Source organism: Oratosquilla oratoria, chromosome 39 (assembly GCF_046742065.1).
Source record: "Oratosquilla oratoria isolate Oo_2021 chromosome 39, ASM4674206v1, whole genome shotgun sequence".
In the NCBI taxonomy this organism is placed as follows: Eukaryota; Metazoa; Arthropoda; class Malacostraca; order Stomatopoda; family Squillidae; genus Oratosquilla; species Oratosquilla oratoria.
The window spans coordinates 42,423,269-42,445,768 of NC_134815.1; the positions used below are offsets into that span (position 1 = coordinate 42,423,269).

Sequence of the window (22,500 nt, forward strand, 5' to 3'; positions counted from 1 at the left end):
ATCCAAAATGTGTCAGAAAAGGGCACCATACACTGTACCGTCACTTAGGTAACGCTATCATCAAACCCTTCGAGGTACAGTGAATGACACCGGCAGTGTGCAGTAGTCTTCAAAAGACACTTTCTCGGGAGGGTTTTGAAGAAGGCTTGATAAGGTCTCTCTTGGGTACATTGAAGGGTCTTGGGTGAAGTGCGGTTGTCTCAAGAGAGTCTCAAGCATATCTCGAAGTGTCTTGAAGAAACCCTGAGAGTCTCTTGGATACACTGAAAGGTTTCGATGGACACTGAGGTCCTCCTCGGAAGTTCGGGTGGATTCTTGAAGTCCTCGAGGAACTTCGAGGATGGGGGGTCGGGGGATGGGGTGGGGGAGTGTGCAAGGGCCTCGGGTAGACTGTAGGGTACCCATAATGGCCTGAGATTTTTTTTTTTTTTTTTTAAACACCAAGTAACACGGATTCCCTTTACTTCCATACCGCGCTGCCCCAGTCAGCTCGTCATGTTCTAACACATGTAAGTGCCCCTGTTGTTTGTTTATAAATGCTGCTCGTGCCGAAGCTACCGCCATCCGCCGCCGCCTCTGCGGCTCCTGTTCTTGTTGCCGCTCTTGACCCCCCACCCCCGCCCAATCCCCCGTCCCCCCCCACCTTACGCCCAGCCCCCAACGCTGTTGATTTGCGATTGTTGCTGTTGCTGTTCGTTTGTTGGCGGATTTATTGTTTTGTAATATTTTTTTTAGTGTTTACTGACGCCGCTGCTGCTGCCCCGCCGTCGCTGTTTTGTCATGATAGAAAGAGGCTCAAAGGACTTATCCTTGCTGCCTTGGGTGCGAGACGCCCTTTTCGCTCTTGTAGAGAAGGTGCCAGCCATCCCCCCCTCCCCCTCCCCCTCCCACTCCCTTCTCCCCCCCCCACTCTCTCCTTTTTCACCATTCCCCATACATCTTCCTTCACAACCTCGCCGATTTCTAGGCCGGCCCATCCCCAACCCCCCACCCTACATCCTCCATTCTCCACCGCCCACCCTCCACCAGCCCACCCTAGACCCATCTCCAACAGGTGTTGCATCGCTACACCCCTGCCTACTACCTCTCTGTCTCCCCCTCCCTTCCCCTCCCTCACTTCTCCCGCTTCCCCCCCCACCCCCACCCTAGTTCCTCTCACTCACTCTTCTCCTTTCTCCTTTTTTCTCATTTTCTCTGTCCTCACTGCAACTTCCTTTTCTTACCTTTCCTTCCCCGTGTTTCCCTCATTTTCTCTCTCTCTCTCTCTCCTTTCCTTATTTTCCCTCCCCAAAATTCACTCACTTCCACCCACACCCTCCGCATTCCCCCCCCCTCCTCCCGCCCCACCCAACGCTGCCTGGCTTACACGCCCTCGTGATTTTTACCACCCATGCCGCCACCGCCGCCGTCGCCGCCACCGCCGCCGCCGCCGCTGCTGCCGCGGTCAGCGGAGGGGAAAGCGCCCCTTCTCGGTCCCCCCTCGCGCGCCCCCTCGCCCCCCGCGCCCAGGGCGCTGGGAGACGCGCCCTTTGCCTCGGGTGGCGGCACACGGTGTCGAACTGGTGGTGTCGCTGCTCATGGTGGTGGTTTTAGTGGTGCTTTTCATAGGGTTGCTGCTGTTGGTGGTGATAGTGGTAGTGAATGAGGATGATGGTGTTGATTGGTGATGGTGATGGTGTTGCTGCTGCTGGTGTTCATGGCCGATGGCATGTTTCTTGAAACAGAATCACACCACGCTGGAACATTGTTGAAAACATGAACAACATATTTGCCAAAAGAGAGTGTCGGCATTGCTAGCAAAATAAATAACAATAAAATAGATATATAATAATAATAATAAATTAATTAATACGTGTGTTTGCCCGTGGATGGGCCAGCAATGCCGACAGCTCCTGCCCGCTACAGTGTTTCCGACGGTGTGGTCCAAATTATTCGGCCCCATTTTCATGTATACACCATTATGCCCCGTGCGTCTGACACCAGGAGCAACACTAAAGTCTTTCTAACCACCTTAACAGGGGTTTTTCTTTACTAAACCAAATGTAAATCTCATTCAACCAGTTCAGCGTTAGTTGGAAGCTAATTTGTCTATAGCAACTGTGGTGGTGATCGATCAGAGAAGGTGGTGATCGATCAGAGATGTTTGTGATCGATCAGATATGGTTGTGATCGATAAGAGATGATTGTGATTGATCAGAGATGGTTAGGATCAATCAGAGATGGTTGTGATCGATCAGAGATGGTTGTGATCGATTAAAAGGCAGTAAATCAACCCGCCCCCTACAGCAGAGGCGTAGTGTACAGCCTTTGATTCTCTTCCACCTTTTCCTCTTCCTTCTGCTTCTCCTCTTCCTCCTCCTCTTCTTCTTGTTCTCCTTCCCCGTCTATCTCCTTCCATCTCCTTTTCATTTTATCCGTTCTCTTCTTACTCCTCTTTTTCGCCTTACTCTTATTCCTTCTCTACCGCCTCCTTCTCCTCCTCTTCCTCCTCCTCCTTCTCATTCTCTCCCTCCTCCTTCTACTCCTCCTTCTCCTCCTCTTCCTCTTCCTCTTCCTCCTCCTCCTCCTCCTCATTCTCTCCCTCCTCCTCCTCCTCCTCATTCTCTCCCTCCTCCTTCTACTCCTCCTTTTCGTCTCTCTCTTACTCCACCTCCTCCTTTTCTTCCTCCTCTTCCTTCCCCTCTTCCTCCTTCTCTTCGTCTTCCTTCTACTCCCTCTTCTCCTCTTTTTCCCCACCCCCTCCTCTTCTTCCTTCTCTTACTTCTCCTTCTCCTCTCCCATCTCCTCCTCCTCCTCCTCCTCCTCCTCTTCCTTCTCTTCCTCCTCTTTCTACTCCTCCTTTTTGGTCTCTCTCTTAACCCACCTCCACCTCTTCCTTCCCCTCTTCCTCCTTCTCTTCCTCTTTTTCTTCCTCCTCCTTCTACTCCCTCTTCTCCTCTTTTTCTTCCCCACCTCCTCCTCCTCTTCCTTCTCCTCCTGCTCCTCCTCCTTTTCTTCTTCCTTCTCCTCCTCCTTCACTTCCTCCTCCTTCTACTCTTCCTTTTCATCTCCCTTAATCCACCTCCTCCTTTCCTTCCTCCTCTTCTTTCCCCTCTTCCTCCTGTTCCTCCTCTTTCTACTCCCTCTTCCTTCTCTTCCTCCTCCTCCTCTTCCTTCACCTCCTCCTCTTTCTCTTCCTCCTCTTTCTCCTCCCTTCCTCCTCCTCCTCTTTTTCTTCCCGCAGCCTTCCCGTCGTATTTCTCGCTTCGTCTTTATCTCTATTAAACTTCCTCTCTCTCATCCTCTCTTACCTTACACTCATCCTCTACAGTTCTCTTTACTCTTCTCTTCATCCTCTCTTTCTTGTTATTCCTCCTCTTCTTTTTCTGTTCATTTGCTTCTTCCTCGTATTCTTCGTCATTTTTCTTATTCCCTTGACGTTCTTCAGTTTCTGCCCTTTGTCATATCTCCTCTGATTCTCTCATTGTCTTCTTGATTCTTTTCCTTCCCTCTCTTCTGCTGTTCCTACTCCTCCTGCACTTTCCTTCTCCTCTTCCTCCTCCTCCTCCTCCTCCTCCTCCTCCTCCTTTTCCTCCTCTCCTCTTCCTCCTCCTCTCCTCCTTGCTCATTCTTTCTTCTTTCCCTTCTTCCTCCTTCCTCCTTTCCATTCCTCCTCCTACTCCTACTCCTCTTCCTCCTTTTCCTCTTCCGCCTTCCTCCTCCTTCCTTCTCTTCCTTTCATCCTCATCCTCTTTTTCTTCCCCTCCTTTTCTTCTTCCTCTTCCTCCTCCTCTTATTACACCATTTCTTCTTCCACTACAACCTTCATTTTCTTTTTCCTCTTCTTCTTTCTGTTCATCTTTTTCATTTTTACTTAATTTTATTGTTATTGATATTGATGTTATTACCATTATCAATATTACCAATAGTAACACCGTCTCTATTATGCTTTATTATTATCATTATCATTATTATAATATTATTATTATTTTCATTATTATCATTATTATTATTATTATTATTATTATTATTATTATTATTGTTATAATTATTATCATTAAAATAATTATTATTATCATTATTATCATTACTACTATTGTTGTTATTATTATTACTATTATAATCATCATTGTTATTAATATTATCATTATTATTTTCATTATTATTATTATTAATATTAATAATTATTATTATTATTATTATTATTATTATTATTATTACTATTATTAATATTTTATTATCATTATTATCATTATCATTGTTATTATTATTATTATTATTATTATTACTATTATTATTATTATTATTATTATTATCATTATTATTATTATTATTATCATTATTATTATTATTATCATCATTATTATTATTATTATCATCATTATTGATATTATTTGTATTATAGTTATTACTATTTACATACTTGGTCATAATTAGTATTATCACAAATTTCATCCTTTTCCTCATTGTCCTCTACCTCCACGAATTATTTTCCTCTGTCATATCTGTTTTTTTTCTCTACTTTGTTATGCATTTTCCTTTCCTCCTTTCTACTTTGAATTCTTAAGTTTCTTTCCAACGAGTCCGACATTTTGGATCCTCCCCCTCCCCTCCCCGCCCTTCTCCTCCCCTCCCTTCTCCTCCCATCCCATCTCCTCCTGTCCCTTCCCTTCCTGCCCCCTTCCCTCCCCTTACCTCTCCCTCTTCTCCTCCCCTTTCCTCTTCTTCTTTTCCTCCCCTCCCACCCCCTCCCCTCCCCTCTCCTTCCCACTTCTCCCCCTTTCTCCTCCCCTCCTTTCTTCCGTTCCCCCTTCTTCCCTCTCCTCCCCTCCTCCAGCATAGCGAAGGATTCTTCCTTCATACCTCTTTGTTTTGATCTGGTCCCCCTTCAATGGAGGGCACGGTATGGGTAGCGGATGTATGTGTGGGTGTGGGTGTGGACGGGTAAGTATTTGTGTGGGTGGATAGGTACGGGAAGGGTTGGTGGGTAATGGGTTGAGGGTGTGGGTGTGGGTGGGTAGGTATTTCTGTGGGAAGAAGGGTTCGAAGGGGGAGTTCGTGGATGTGGATTTTGGTGGGTAAGTATTTGTGTGGTAGATGGGTTCTGAGTGGGAAATGGGTCTAGGTAGAGGTTGTGGGTGTGGGTGTGGGCGTGGGCGTGGGTGTGGGCGTGGGTGCATGCTCGCTTGGGTAGCTGGGCCTTGAAGCGTTCTTCAGCCTTGCAACAGCCTCATGTTTAAGCTACTCGCCTCATTTGGCTCAAAATTAGGCTTATGTTACCATTTCTTTCATTATTTTTTCATAAGGTGATTTTTTTCTCTCTCTCCACTAAACATTCTTAGAGTAAAAGTCTAGTATAAAAATTTGTGAGCTTCTAGTTTCTAGTTGTTAGCCGTAGCCACAAAACTTCTTTATTCACTCCTTTTTTTTCGTCTTCTCTTTGTGGCATATTGACGGCAACAGAATTACTTTTAAAAAAATCGGATTCAACTTTAGCTGGAACTTCGTTGTCTTAAAGTTTCCTCTAGGGCTGTAAGAGCCCCTGAGGGAACCATCAGGGTTTCCTTTAGCCCTTGAGAATGCCTCGCCAGTCCCTTAATCGTCCCTGTTCCCTGCGTCTGTCCACAGCTTGGAATTTGCCAGTTGCCACGATTCCGTGCCCGAAGGAAGACTTCTGCCTGAACGGAGGGACCTGTATGTTCATCCCGTCGATCGGCGAGCTCGTCTGTCAGTAAGTAGATTACTGACGGGTATCAGTGACCTATCAGTGACCTGTCAGTGACCTGTCAGTGACCTTTTTTTAACCAAAGGGGCATTTTTTCCAGTTAAAGTAAGAAATCGTGATCCTGGTTATAGTAGTATGAAATTTGAGGAATTCTAAGAAAATGGCTCACTATTTTGGCTCAGTTAATACGTATTTGACAGTATCTGGATCATTTGAAATAAATCATCTTTTTCACACGTTATAGTCTGGCCTAAGCAATAGTGATTATATTTCGTCAAGTTTAACAAATATAAGGCTGTTTATGATTCTATGTGATTCCATCTAGGCTGTTTTTTCAAGATTATTGATAAGGAAATAAAAATCTTTCCTTGGTTAATGTAAGGTGCATTCCCAGTGAAACTAAGCAATTAATGATATATCGTATATGATTCGGTTTCTTTAGATCTCAAGTGTCCGGGATAAATGTAGCCGTACAGAAAAACAAAATAAAAGAAAATAAAAGAAAAGCGTCACACAGTTTCGAACAATGGGATGACATTTTTGTTCTTATTTTATTCTATTTGTTTATCTATTTGTATGTTTATTTATTCATTATTATAATTTTTATTTCTTAGGCCGCGTCCATCCTGCTCAAAATTTTATCAATAGATAGCTTTTGTTGTATAACTACCTCCATTTGTTTCATCCTGCAAGTAATTCTGTATCATGGAGGTATGCTACATTCCCCCCGTGAAGAAGAGACACAGACACCAGTGCAGTAATGGTCTGTTTATTTTAACGTGGCGAAGAAAGGATGTCACGGAAGAACAGGAAATTAGTCTTTCATCATAAATGACAAAAGGACGTTATTAGAAAGTCTCTTGATCGGGAGGACGGCCCCAGGTTGGAGGAACCAGAAACCAAGTTTATAATGTACTTTGATCCTTTGCGAAGCAGATGAGAAGAACATCCCTTCGAGCCGCGGAAGCGAAGAACGTCCCTTCAAGCCGCGGGAATAAAATGATATCTGGCTCTCAGCCCATGCTATGAAAGCGCCGTGTATCGCTGCATTACCCAAGGTTCGTTTCACACTCATCGACTTTTCGCCGTGCACCGTCCACGACACGACGTCGTGCTCTCAAATAACCGTGAATATCTATGGACGTTTTCACACGTGGTCGTGGTCGTGACGTGTGAAAGCGTCCATAGGCACCCATAGTTAATTGAGAGCACGACGTCGTGTCGTGGACGGCGCACAGCGAAAAGTCGATACGTGTAAAGTCGCGTCCACACTTGTTGCATTTCCACGTATCGTATCATCTTTGCGTACCACCTAGTGATACGATACGGTGCAACAGGGTATTGTACCCACTTGTTGCGTATCCGCCTGCTGTATACGGATACGCAACAAGTGGGTACAATACCCTGTTGCACCGTATCGTATCACTAGGTGGTACGCAAAGATGATACGATACGTGGAAATGCAACAAGTGTGGACGAGGCTTAAAACGAACCTTAGACCCGAGCCGAGCAGTCTGGTGAATGAGAGGGATGACCCTCAATCCACGAAATGCTGAGATGGAAGTAAGAGTAATCCAGAAGACTCCAAGGCACCAAAATTGAAAGAAAAAAAAAACACGAAGTAAAGTAGGAGAGCGAAAACACCTTTCTAACTATATCCCCCCCGGGCTGCTGTCCCCTTAACTCTTCTCAAAGGCAGAAAGAAACACCGAAATTTGGAGAGCGAAGAGAAAAAAAAAAGGGAAAGGACCACACTTGACTGCCAACGCGTCCCTGTCCTCCAGACTCACGAAGATTGGAGAGAGAAGAGAAAGAGAGAGAGAAAGAAAAATAAAATAAAAGGAGAGGGCCACACTTGAGTGCCAATGCGTCCCCTTCCTCCAGACTCACGAAGATCGGAGAGAGAGGAAAGATAAAAAAAGGAGAGGACCACACTTGACTGCCAATGCGTCCCCTTCCTCCAGATTCACGAAGATAGGAGAGAGAAGAGAGAGAGAATAAAAAAAAAGAGGACCACACTTGAGTGCCAATGCGTCCCCTTCCTCCAGACTCACGAAGATCGGAGAGAGAAGAGAGAGAAAAAGGGGGAGGACCACATTTGACTGCCAGCGTGTCCTCTTCCTCCAGACTCACGAGGATCAGAGAGAGAAGAGGGGGAAAAAAAAGGAGAGGACCACATTTGACTGTTAACGCGTCCCCTTCCTCCTGACTCACGAAGATAGGAGAGAGAAGAGAGAGAGAGAGAGAGAGAAAAGGGGAGTACCACATTTGACTGCCAACGCGTCCCCTTCCTCCAGGCTCACGAAGATCGAAGAGAGAAGAGAGAAAAAAAGGAGAGAAGAGGGAGAATGAAAAAAAGGAGAGGACCATACCTGACTGCCAACGCGTCCCCTTCCTCCTGCCTCACGAAGCTCGGAAGCAAAACAAGCGAACGAGAGTTCAGAACAGTGGTTTCCAACCGTTTTTTTTTTTTTTTTTTTTTTTTTTTTTTATGAAGCACCACCTAAACATCTCCAAAATTCTGATGCCCCCAGCGACATATAACTCTTATAATTCAAAAATATACATTTACATATACGTGTATGTACACATGTTGTACATACACACCACAAATATGTTTACGCACACACATTTTGCGCACTCACACTCATACAGACTTATTGAGAAAAAAATATCACTGTTAATATCTCATTCTCAAATTGTACCCCACGTAGGAAATTGCCGGTGTAGAAGAAGGGGACCAAGTAGAAAGCAAACAGAACAAATAAAAATCAGTCACAGAATTGTCAACGTTTTTCCAAACAACATTTGCTACATTTCATTTATGTTCGTTTTTCAGAAATAATAAGCAATATTATAAGTATCTATGTTCACATTAACTGTTTATTTAGTACCTTATTCATGGCAACATTTATGACAACCATTTATGATAAAATGGTTAGAAACTGCAAATAGTTGTAAACGGATACATTTTTCTGGATGACATGAGTATGTTTTTTTTTTGTCTATATAAAACCGTAAAAACATCAGAATAACGCCATTCACTGTATAAAGAAATACTATATAAAACCAAAAGCCCGGAAAATAAAATGTACTTAAGAAAAGAAACGAGAAAGAACAAAGATCTGAGTAGCGAGCGGTTGGACTGTGCGCATGCGCAGATCGGCTTCTTTATTATTTGATTTCTGCGTCTCAGACTTATTTGGAAGATATTTTCGTATAGACACACTCATTATGGGTTTGCGAGATTTTTAAGAAACCAAGTCATATGCGATGCAGCACTTTTGCTCCAGTTGGATCAAATTTCGTTAGAATTACAAATATTGTCCTTTTACAGCTGCGCGGAAGGCTGGAAGGGACAACGCTGCGAGCACAAGCAGGTCTACACTACAAGTACGTACTGTCCTTATACCCTTGGACATCCCCTCCTCCTCTTCCTCCTCCTCCTCTTCCTCTCCTCGACTGTTGGACACTCAAGACAGAGAGTCCTAAAGCCCTCAACTCTTCCACCTTTCACCTCCTCTTTTCCCTTGCGATATTTTATTTTCTCTTACATTTAAGCGATTTGCAACTAGCATTTTTGTTTTCTTGCATTTCGAATCAGATGCATATCTAGCTTTTGTTACTCCCCCCATTGTCCTGCGTTTTCTTTTAATTTATACATTGACTGTAGTGGCTGATAATTTAGAGGTGGGGACACTTGACCCCTTTTCTACCGTGACATATTTTCCCTCAAAAAAAAAATCTTCTGGATAATACCAAACGATTTTGGGGTCTTGGGGGACGGCATGGAAAAGAACCGTTATTTATCAGCTAGAAGAAAAGGGATAAATTATGTTACGGTAGCAAAGGGGAAGGGAAGAACCAAGGAGTTGTGATGCCAATATAACTGCCTTATTCGCCACCTGGGTTATTGTAGTTCTGGTTTATTAAGACTGATCTGATCGCACCTGATGGTCGCCCCTACATGACATACCTTTCCTACACATTTACATATATATATGAAGATACATATATGCATTTATACATATACATATACGTATATGTATACACGTACATGTGCACATACATTTGCATATACATATACATATAAATATACATATACATATGCATATATATATATACATATACACATACATATACATAAACATATACATATACACATAAAAATACATATACGTATTCATATATGTACACATATTCATATACATAGATATTTATATGTACATATATACAAATATATATATACATAGATATGTACATGTACATCTTCATGTACATGTGCACATGTACACGTGCATATACACATACATTTTATATACATATATAAATACATATATACATATACATATACGTATACATGTACATATACATATACACACAAACACACACACACACATATATATATATATATATATATATATACATATACATATACGTATGCACGTGCACATGAAGATACATACATGCACTTATACATATGCAAATATATACATAGACATGTATATGTACATATATACAAATACATATACATAGACGTACATGTAAATCTTCATGTACATATATATGTATATGTACACATACATTTACATATACATATGTACATATATTTACATATACATATATATACATATACACAAATACAGTTACATATGCATATATATACGCATGTGCACATATACATACATATACATATATGTATATATATATATATATATATATAATATATATATACACATTTATATATATACATATATATATACATATATATGTATATATATATATATATATATATATATACATATATATAGATATAGATATAGATATTTATAGTACTGGGTATATTTTTGTGGGATGCTTGTGGCGCAGGTGAAGAAGGTATTTAATTGCATTTTGTTTAATCTATTTCTGGGTTTTTTGCACTTAGACCAGCTTGAGTGTCATGATCGCACTACAGTAGACGCTCTATGATTTATTCTAGATTAGTTGGGTTGAGCTCAGAACCCACGTTCTGGTGTCATTTCTGACCCAGCACGTCCGTTCTGGTGCCGGGTTGGACCCAAGGCGCGCATTGTTTGTGTCTCATTTGGACCCAGCATGCACGCTGTGGTGTTTGGATGGGCCCACGTCTCTTGACTGCTTTCGACAAATCCCGAGCGAGTTCTCCGGTTCTTCTGCAATCTTTACATGCACCAGTCAATAACACTATCACTGTAATAAAGCTGATATGCAGTGTTCATTCGATTAAAATGAAATTATCGTCAAGAAGTCAGTCAAAGAAGTGAATGTGAGTTGACTGTCGTAGTACTTTGTTCACGAGATTTGATGAATAGCGTCGTACAGCAAATGACGATAACAGATATGGGTCTTTCGGGACCCTGACTCTTATTATTATTATTATATATATATATATATATATATATATATATATATATATATATATATATAAATATATATATTATATATATATATATATATATATATATATATACATATATACATATATACATATATGCAGATTTACAAAAAAAAAAGCTTTAGTGCATGTGTACGGTGCAGCAGAGCCGGTGCTTGACTTTTGTTACATGTGTACGGGATTAGAGGGTTTGTTTTGGGGTTCAAATGCATGATGACGTCACCCGAGCCACTGGGCCATTTGAGTCGCCAGACCAAACTCCCATTGAGTCACCTTCAAAGAGTCTTTTCAAAGAGAGGGATTCCAGACACAACCCCCACAGATGACGCTCTATATCCCTCATCACGGGGACTGGTAGTCTCAACGAACTGACGGTTTTCCTAACAGCTCTCGTAAAGGTACAAGAGAGAATGAACAATCCATACTCTATATACATATACACATATACATGTGTGTGTGTGCGTGTGCGCGTGTGTGTGTATGCATATATATGAGCAAAGTACCGCATACAGTTCAAAGTCTTTTGAAGCTTTTGTTACCATACATCTCTTCTTTTGTTTTCCTAAGTGGTTTTTTGCTCATTTAAGAACCACAGCCTAAGTGATTGTTGCTGCATGTATGTATAAGTACACAGAAACACACACAGTGAAACACTGAAGATCATTATGATATATCTACGTTTTTTTTTTTTTTTTTAATTGCAATAGGGGTACACTGTCGGTACCAATTATTTACATTTCGTTAACTTCAGTGTGACCAGAAACGTAGTCAGTGACCTCGATACACGATATACTGTGATGCACGTCACAATCACCGTGACTCTATCAGCATTTGCCTAAATCTATGACCATTAATCATATGTTCACACGTGCACACATACACACACAAAGGACGCGAGAAGGATTGCCCAAGACCTTTGTACGAGCGAGCATGCAGTGGTCATGCACATGGCTTTTGGTGGTGGTCAGTAAACGATTGCATGGCACAAGGGAAGGTATACTGTGGTTCCTGAAGCACCATTGAAGGGGATACCAATCACACAGACTTCATTGATTCATGTATGTACTCTCCCTGATTTCCGCACCCAACTTGTTTGGTAACACTCACTCCTCTGTGTGATCCTAATTCCCTCAACAAATGGCGTGCAAATGGAAGAATAAGCCTCTCCATGTTCTACTCGTATGTATTGTTATAAAGAAGGTTTAAATTCACAAATATTAAAATAGTTCTGTCATTGGTAAGAGAATTAAACAGGTAATGAACTTGAACTGTAAATACCACTTTTGGGTTTAAAAAGGAATGCTGTACGTCTTTTCTTCTCTCCGAAAGAGGGATTTATAGTTCATCTTACCAATGTGTGAGGACATTAACTCGCTTGGAAGTAAAAAAATATATATACATATATATCAATGGATTGCGAGTCTCTACAAGTTTTCTTCATCTTTGTAAGCGAAGACGAAGTCTGCCACATGTTGAGGAACTTAAGATCCCAAGAGCTCTTTATGGATTTTGTTCTGGCTAGTGTCCCTTTTATACACAGTTGCGACATGACGATAAGATAAATGACCCAGGGAGCCATTTTGTGGCCAAATAATTTTCGTTCCCGCTTGCTACTGATTCTTCGAACCTTTTGTGCTTTTCCCTGAATATGAAGGATTGTGGTGTCTTTGGATACACCAACATTTTCTTTATACAAAGTCCCTTTACCCAGGGAGTTGCGACAACTCCGGACGCGCCGCCATTTTGTGGCCATTCTGTAGAGTTGTCGTAATTCTCTGTATAAAGAGACTCTATTTCAGACTCCTAAACTGAACAAAATCGTAAGTCCTTAGCCAGAACAGTACCTATAATGTATGTCACCATGTTATTGTTGAATTCCATCCTCTCTAACACTACTAAAATCACACACACACACACACACACATACACATACATACAGTGGTACATTTATATGCCTTTTGATTATAACCCCAATATCCTGAGCCAGTCAAATTAGTCAATTACGTGTCAGGAGATGACTGAAACTGTTGTCGAGTAGTTTATTACATGATGACGTGTAATCAATTTCACTTCGCCAAATCACTTTGCGCACACCTCAAGTGCTAGGAAAAGGTTTACATCTACGGCCATAATCAAATGTTTGTGTCTGTACGACATAATATGTCTCTTTATCTCTATACCTCTGCTTCTGTCTTCATGTCTGTCTCTTTGCATACCTCTCTGTCGTTACAAGTCTGTCTCTGTCTTCATGTCTAGCCCATCAAAACCTGTCTTTGTATAGTTCTGTCTCTGTATGTTTTCACCCTTTTTTTCGTCTTTCGGTCTATGTTCATAGCTGTGTCTGTCAGTAGTGTCTTCGTCCCTATATTTTTCTCTATACAACTGTCTGTTTGTCAGTCTGTTTGCTTATCTACCTTTCTGAAAACCTCTCTATATATGTTTGTCAATCTGTTTGTCTGTATGCCTGTCTCTTTCTGGTTGTTTGGCTATTGATTCTACATTCCATTGATAGTGTTACAAATATTACCTGCAGATCATCGTTTTTTTTTATACCTAATGATTTTCTTTTCCTTCTTCTACTTCATCTTCTTATACTTCTACCTCTTCTTTCTTTTTTCTTGAATGATGACTAGAATTCATGAAATGATTGATGCGTTTGTAGTCGATTTAGGTTTTTTATTTGTGCAGCATTTGATAGATATAATCAGATGCACACACCATGGCTGTTTTGATACAAACCCTACTGGGTACTTGAGGACTGTGAGAGTGAGCACAGTACATACATGTTTTTTGTTTCTTTCGTTTTCTATACATTGTCTCATCCTTCACAGCTGTAACGACACGCCATAAATTCTTCTTTTTCCCCGTAGAATATTTGAAAGCATATTTTTCTTTCTTTTCAAATATATGTTTGACCTATGTTTGACAACTTGTCCCCAACACACTTGACTTTTGTTTTATCCGTGTAGAAATAGTAGCATTAATCTTATGTTTGAGCTTTTGTTTGATAAACAGTTTTCCAGCATAATCATATGTAGTTGATGTGTTTTTAGAGCTTCCTTGACATTCTAAGCCCTGACCATTCTACTTCACCAAGTATTATTTTGTTCTCTTACCATTATTTTACTTACCGAGATTCCTTATTTCCTCTTTCATTTACTTTAAAACCAACCAACCAACAACCACCACTCCATCAACAACAACAATCTCCACCACCGTGTGCGCGCCCGTCTTGTTTACATCCATCGACTGTCCTGCCTGCAACTGACCACCAACGCTCCCGCCAATCTTGCCGCCACCCCAACCCACCCATCCGCATTGCCTCGGCTTCGCCTCGTATGTTCGCTTTACGCTTCCCGCCCCGTCTCATCCCATCCCGCCCCAAACCCCTTACTCCAATAAATATGTCAACTTTTTTCTCAAACGTACCCACAAATGCTAAACATAACATAAATTTCCCCCCTCCTTGTTACTCCTATTCTTCTTCCTCTTCCTCCTTCCCCTTTCCTCCAATACTCGTTCCATCCATTTCTTAAAATCACCCTGTTCCCCATTCTTTCTCTTCCTCTAATCTCCTCCCATATTTTCTGTGATCCTCTCCTCAATGGTTTCCTTTCTCCAACTCCCCTCTCCACCCCTTGCCATAACTAACTGCCACACCACCTAACATACATACCTATTGCATTCCACCCTTTACCCTACCCGCATCGCAAATAACATAACCGTCATCTTTGCTTTACCTCGGCGTCGACTCGTGACGTCATCACGAACCCCCCATCCCCTCCCTCCTCCCTCCAATCTCGCCCTTGTGTCTGCCCTATGTTGAAAAAAAAAAAAAAAAAAAACGCGCGAACTGCGACGGTGACTCGCTGGGGGGGAGGATTTTGTGTGTGATCTGCGGCCCATACGGGTGACGCTGTGGCTCGTGGTTGACGCTGCTGGAAAACGACGGTTGCTGTTCTCTCCTGTGCTGGCATTGGTATGACGTGTAGCTTCCTCTCCCGCCAGTAGAGCGAAGACTTCCGTTCAGAAGAACCGCTTCACCCGCCCTCGACAGACGGTGGGCCAGGTAGAGTCTGCAAGTACGTAACTACGACAAACTCGTGTGTGTTGGCTTTGTACAAAATACCTCTCTGTCTTGGAGCTTGTCTAGTGTTTGTTACTACAATAGTTCATGTAGATACGTTATGTGTGCCTGTTTAAGTATGAAATACAAGCCTAGATGTATTATATTAATATATATATATATATATATATATAAATATATATATATATATATATATATATATATATAAAATAATTCAGACTGTCGTCTCCGGCTACGAACCTGGGCTCGTGTGTTCTCACTGCCGTCGCTCTACCGACTGAGCTACTGACCCTATCAAATTAATTAACCTGAAAGTTTATAGGGTCAGTAGCTCAGTCGGTAGGGCGACGGCAGTGAAAATTCACGAGCCCAGGTTCAAGTCCGGGGACGACAGTCGGAATTATTTGATCCACATCACCGTCACTGGTGATTCTATCCAGATATATATATATATATATATATATATATATATATATATATATATATATATATATATATATATATATATATATATTTGTGTGTGTGTATGCACCTGTGCGTGTGTCTGTGTATGTACATGTATGCATATGTTTATATAGATGTGTGTATGTGGAACCAACGCCGAGTACCTGCAAGTAGTTATCCTACAAGACGGGCGTTCGTAAAAATCTTCTCCCTGCTGCTGCCCATCAAAACCTGTCAACATCAGCTTTTCCATGTGGAGGCGCAACACTGGGTGGCTGACACTCGGTGCCCGGACCTGGTCCAAAAATTCTATTAACATTATATTTACCTTTCCACATAAGGAGAGCCCGTGAGTGCTCCGTTACTCCACCCACTACAATTCGGTAGCGACATTGAGACAGCTGCACAGTGATGAAAGTGTCCAATTTTTTTTTTTTTTTTTTTTTTTTTTTTTTTTTTTTTTTTTTCAGAGACCTCCTTGAGATGGCCCAAGGACCGTTGCCCGACCGTTTGGGGCTTTTGGTTTTCAGCCAGTGAAATCTGAGGCAATAATTAACATTATTATATGTTTGTGCATATGGATGTGCATAAAAATTATGTATTGTATTTGGCACCGGAGTGACAACACTGCACCAAAGAGTCAGAGGTGGAGGAAGGGAGAATAGAAGTTAATAGGACGATGTAGTAAAAAGTAATGCTCAATGCTCGTATACTGTAGCGTAGTGGTTCCTAACCTTTTGTGGCTTGAATGCACCCTTGCCAAGCCTTTCAGAAGTCCCCGGCACCCTTATTAGAAAATCTAAATTCTAGTTTGTCAGTATTTTGTTGATTCAGCATCAGTGTAACAAAATTTTGTCCCTAGATAATATGAAAATACGCATCTTTACACTGATGCTGCTTTAATGAACAAAAATGGATGACAGAGTGTATTACGAAAAAAAAAAAATTGCCCTGAATTTTGGCGGCACTCGGGTTGAGAACCATTGCTGTAGCGAGTGTATGATTTACCATTGTCTTGAATCATGTGCTGGACTCGTGATCAACAGCTATTACCCTGCCAAATGAGCCTCATGGCTCGTATTGCCTGGTCTCTGGGTAATGTGACCTTACACACAGTGACGGTTTCCAGTATTGTGATGCTTTTCGACCACTGAGCGTGGCTCGATCTCTATTTCCATGAATTAGCAGTCCAGTACACTAACTACAACACTCCGTGTGTGTGGTCGTGCGATAATTTTTGAATCAAGATTCACCGACAGAAAACCCGCAGCCCCATAATAGCTGGCAACGTTCCTTGCCCTATTTTATACAACTCTCTGGGAAGAAACGTTGGACTGTAGTCTGTTGTATCAGTGTTTCTATGTCACCGGTTTATAGAAAAGGGGATCAGTCGCCGGTTGTCGCTTCTTATGTGGAAGAATTACAAATGAAGCTGATACGATGAGATTCTGGATCCGGTTGAGACCGAATGTCTACCCCTCGGGGTTGCACCTTCCCTGAGTAAACTGGCAGGTTCTGAAGACAGGAGATAGGGAGATGATTCCCTCTGACGTCCGTCTCGTAGGTTGACCACTGTAGGTGTTGTCTATTATGCCATACATGTATGTGTGAATGCATGAAAATAGCATCAGCTTAGTCTGTGTCTACGTAGTTTGTCTTTATGCTTAGATTCTTGTCATGTACTTGCACAGTAGTACTTTATCATCGATGCATGTCCACATTCTTTGTTGTCCTCGTTCCTTCTTGAGAACATCAGAATGCACAAGAAGAAAGACCCGTATTTTGATAACTGCCCGGTAACAGGATGTAGTGCCCATCTAAAAGAGATGAGATCATAAGATTGATCCCAATGGCAAGTAGTATTAGCAGAAGCAGCTTGTGTATCCGTGAGCGAGTGGTAGTATGTGTAGGTGTTCGTATGTGTGCATATATATATATATATATATATATATATATATATATATATATATATATATATATATAATATATATACACATATATACACACGCATGCTTATCGTATGTAGGTATGGATGTAATGTACATAGGTATGTAATACTTAACACGTTTTCTTTTTTTTTCTGAATAGGTCATTGTTGTTGTGCACGTGAAATTTCATGTAGAACGTTTGTCTCGAGGCAATATGATTTCAAGTGTTTGCAGTTTTTTTTTTTTTTTTTTTTTTTTTTTTTTTTTTTTTTTTTTTTTTTTTTTTTTTTTTTTTTAATGTCTGTATGAGAACTGTACCCGTCCCAGCATGCACTATGTTTTCGTTTTGTTGCAAATGTTCGTTCTCTAAGTTGAGTTCGACCTATTTGATCCTTTTCAGACCATCATTTTATTTTTGCCTGATTTCCGTTTGTTTTTGTTTTTTCTTCTATTATTTTTTCTTTGCCTTTTTTTTTTTTATAATAAACAAGCTTTTTTTACCCATAATTATGCTTCTGCCTCCAACGCTTTGCTTTGGATGGAATGACCCACTTTTGAACTAACAATTTTGTCTTCTGTATTGCAGTGAGACAAATTTCACAGTTTCATTTGTTTTACATATTTCAAACAAAGCTAATGAATATGTTAATGTGTATGCTTCCTCACGCGCGGGCCTGTGTGTGTGCGTGTGCGCGTATATGCCTGTATGTGTCCTGTATATCTAGTAACATTCATTAGTTTACATCATCAACCCATCTATCCTATACTTGTTTCCGTCAACTAAAATTTAACCGTAAGTACCTGTATATGTTATACAATATATGAACATCATACACATTCTCAATGGTAAGTACATTGCATGTACCTTTCCTATCACCTACTGTGTCTATATTGCATCGATTCTCCTCATCTTCTTAAACCCTGCTGCCTGTATTTTCCAGTGCCTGTTTAGCCTCTTCACTGTCCTTTATTAGCTCCTATTTGTCTTCATTCGCTCTTTATATCTTCTCTTTGCCTTGTCTTTCATCCCCTCCTAGCCTTCGAAACTCGCTACGAATCGTAGGTCTTTCAACACAGTAAAACACTTTATGTGTTTCTGTTTGATGAAAGGCAATTTAGTGCAGCTTTGGGTGAGGAACTCTGATCTGAAGGGGGTTCTTGATCGAGACTCTCTTCTAACAAATCTTGCCTCTTCAACTGAATAAAATCACCTCTTTAGCCAGAACAGAAATCCATAAACTACGTCACCTTATTGAGGGTGTGAACAATCTAACGAGGGCCCTAAAATAATAACTACGGGCTTCCGCTACGGTGATGCTAGTCAACGGAATGCTTGGACAAACACTCACCCATCCAATATTCTCTTTGGACTAGTAGTTAGACTAGTTTAGGTGAATCCAACCTTGCCATTGGAGATGTTTATGTTTCTGCCTGGAAGGCAGCAATAAAAAAATGAAGATATATGAACAAATAAATAAAATCTGAAAACAAAAACAAGGCAAACATACAGATATACCAGATATGAGGAAAATGAGGAATGAGAACTATGACAAGAACTCCAGTACAACATCATGTGCGTTCTAGATGTCACAGGAGCAAAGTATTGTAGCAACACTGAAAACCAAACTGCATTTGTTTGATTGCACGAAACATTTGACAAGTTCCACTTTTTACTATTCCTTCAGTTTTTATATAACTTATTCCATTCTATTTACGTTATGTCAAAATAATCAACAGGCTACAGGAAGAAGAATAACAACAACACACCTGTGCGACGCTCCTTTCCCTAAAGAAGGAAAACAATACCGCAATGAAATTGTCCCTAGCTACTACCATTCTTACTGCTGATGCAGTTAGCCTGGAACACTCAAAAGAAGAAACCCAGGCGATATTGGATGAAAACGTGAATGGCTAGAAAATTCAAGAATGTTTTCAACAACTTGTTGAAAGAAATGAGTCTAGAAGATGATCAAGGCTTCTATGATTAATTATCACCGAATAGGCAGGAAGAACTTTTCTGAATTACTGGAATTAGTGTCATCACTCATTAAGAAACAAGACACCAAGATGAGGGAACCATGACTAGCATGAATAATTTCCGTTTTCCACTCCAAGCAAAACAAATGTTGACACCGCAGCGGTAGTCAAACGACTGTTTGATTATTGCCACTACATACATTCCATAAGATATATTTACTATTTCAAGGTAGTTTTATACAATTGAAGGATTCTTCTCTTATTACTGAATAAGTTGTATGTTTTTTTTTTCAAATATGTCGTAAATATGAATAATGTTAACAAAGATCTTCAGTTGTTGTTGTTGTTTTTTCTTTTTTCTTTTTTGGATCTCATCCAAGTGAAGCACTCAAACGATATAATTGGGGGCATCTTCCAACCGTACGTTTCGACTCCAAACCAAATCCGCCAACCATGGAAGAAATCCAACAGAATCATTGGAATCCAATCATTACATTGACTAGTGTGACCGTAGCTTTAACCATTCACTACACACAAGGAATAACAACCATTCTTCAATATTGTATTATGATGGCTAGCGTCGGCCTATTTTGTTCAGTTTGGAAGAACCACTTGGGCAGTTTCCTTTCCCAGGTTGAGAAATTGACCCGAAGAGTTCACGCCTCGTCCTCCTCTCAGAGCGTCGGTTGGGACTGGAGGTCGATGTGCGAAACATTCAAACCTCCTGAACACGGTGACGCACTTTATTCATTATGTATCAAAGGGGCCACGCGGTACCCCAGTGGTCGTGAGTTCGATTCCCGGGGCCCGTTACGTGCTTCTTGCGTTGGTTCCCGACAGACCTGGTCAGGCGGGGAGGCGACCCAAACATCGGCCTTTAAAAAAAAATAATAAAAAAAACCTGCTTGCCACAACTGATAGGGCTTGCCCTACCAAGGGTTTCTCACTTCCCATTTCGTGAGAGTGGAATGGCGAGTTTTCTCTGCCAAAGGACTGAAAGGGGCGAGTTTCTGTCTCAAAAGGGTTTCTAACGAATTGAATTCCCCTCAGGTGGGAGACAGCACCGGGCCATCGGTTGCATCAAATTCCTTCTCATCCGAAATAAGATTCTCAGAATAGGTCACTATGTTTAAGGCGTAAAACATAAGAATGGAAGAGGTAGAATGTTGATTCGCGTATCCGCATTCGATCTCGCGTTCTCATCCTCATCCTCCTCGTCTTCTTGTTTTTCTTCTTCTTCTTTTTCTTCTTCTTCTTTTTCTTCTTTTTCTTCTCTTCCATTCTTTTCTTCCTCCTCGCCCTACTCTTTCCTCTCCTCATCCTCCTCCCTCTCTTCCTCCTCGTCCTCCTCCCTCTCCTCCTCCTCGCCCTCCTCCCTCTCCTCCTCCTCCTCGTCCTCCTCCCTCTCCTCCTTCTCCTTCCTCACCTCCTCGTTTTCCTCTTCTCTTCTGATGAAGATTTTTTTTTTTTTGCACGAGTAGTAGGGCACATATAAGTTAGGGAATGGAGAGAGTGAATGGATTAAGGTAAATGTGGGGCCGCATTAAGTTTGTGTAATATCGCCATGGTTGTTCAACGTAGGAAAGGAATGGCTGGTAAAAGAGGTTAATGCAGAAATTTTAGGTTGGATGGGGGAGGGTGAAGGGGCGTAAGAGTTGAGACACCTGTCGATTCTAGATGGTACTGCGTTTGTGGTTAATTCTGAGGACAGATTGAAACAGTTAGTGGCTGAGTTTGAGAGGACGTGTGAGGGGAGAAATTTGAGAATAAAAGTGGACGAAGGTGAGAGATGAAATACTCAAGGAGTGACGAGGGTGGCAAGTTGGATGTGGCCGTGAAGGGTGAGACTTTGGAGTGTAGGTTTTTAAGTACTTCGGGTGATATGTGGTAGTGAACGAAAGAGGAGATGTGAAGGTAAATGATATCACGAATTCTCATACGTTTTATAACCAAGGATTCCTTTTATGACAAAAAATAAACCAAGGACCCCCTTCACATCCCTGGTTGACCCAAAAATGTAACATACACAAACACAAAATAACAATTAACAATAAGAATGTAATTACAGAAATAATCAATATACAAAGATAATAGAAATAATAGTCTTTTGTACCCGACGATTCATATACTAGTATATTCTGACGGACAGGGATGCACACTGCCTGTGGTTGAGATTCCGCCAGTGTTGCCGGATGACTCTCACGGACTCCTTCTCAAAGTACCACAGACTCTGAAAACCCATGAATTATAGGATAAAAAAAAAAGCAATTGAATATCTGGGTGGAGTGAAAAGTGTTATAACCAATAGGTATTATCTAGGAATGAGTGCAAAGGAAAGTTTATACATAATGATTGTACCCAGGGTACTGTATGGAGCAGACTTAGTATCTGAGGGAGGCAGAAAGGAAGAGTTTGAATGTGTTTGAGATGAAGGTGTTACAAAAAATGTGCATGTGAGACTGAGAACGGGAACAGAAGAGCTTTATCGAAGGATGCCATTGGTTATGCGGACAGAGGGAGTAGGAGAGACTGAAAGAAAAAGAAAAATAAGGGAAGTGGTAGGAAAAGAGATGGTAAAACAGAAAATAGTAGAGACGGAAAGGAAACAGAGGTTGGAGGGAAGGGAACGGAGAGTGAGGAAAGTGGAAGGGAAGGGGAAATAGGGGAAGGAAAAAAGAGGACAGTAGAAGGCCAAAGAATAAAGCTAAAAGGAAAGAATGAAGAGAGACTGCAAGAGAGATAAGAACATAAGAATGAAGGAGACTGCAAGAGACCATAAGGCCTACACTAGGCAGATGGGATAATAATAAGCGAGTATATCGAAGTAGCAACTAACGCTTGTATCCTTAGATACTAAGTCAGAGAGGTGGGACATGGAAGGAGATTTGAGGGCACTAAAGAAATAGTAAAAATTGAAAATGATCAGTACTCATTTTTTACCGGA

At 41.1% G+C, this 22,500-nt stretch overlaps 1 protein-coding gene across 5 annotated transcripts in view; it reads left to right on the forward strand.

Moving 5' to 3' along the window:
• The window catches only part of LOC143020374 (uncharacterized), a 544,452-nt gene that overhangs the window by 508,465 nt on the left and 13,487 nt on the right, over positions 1-22,500 (forward strand). For 2 of the 5 annotated variants that reach the window (XM_076176756.1, XM_076176757.1), the window contains exons 5-7: positions 5,608-5,710; positions 9,042-9,097; positions 15,113-15,202. In XM_076176756.1, coding sequence (XP_076032871.1) covers positions 5,608-5,710; positions 9,042-9,097; positions 15,113-15,202 — 249 coding nt within the window. The remainder of the gene's footprint in view (positions 1-5,607; positions 5,711-9,041; positions 9,098-15,112; positions 15,203-22,500) is intronic. The other 3 variants (XM_076176760.1, XM_076176759.1, XM_076176758.1) reach the window with 2 other exon arrangements.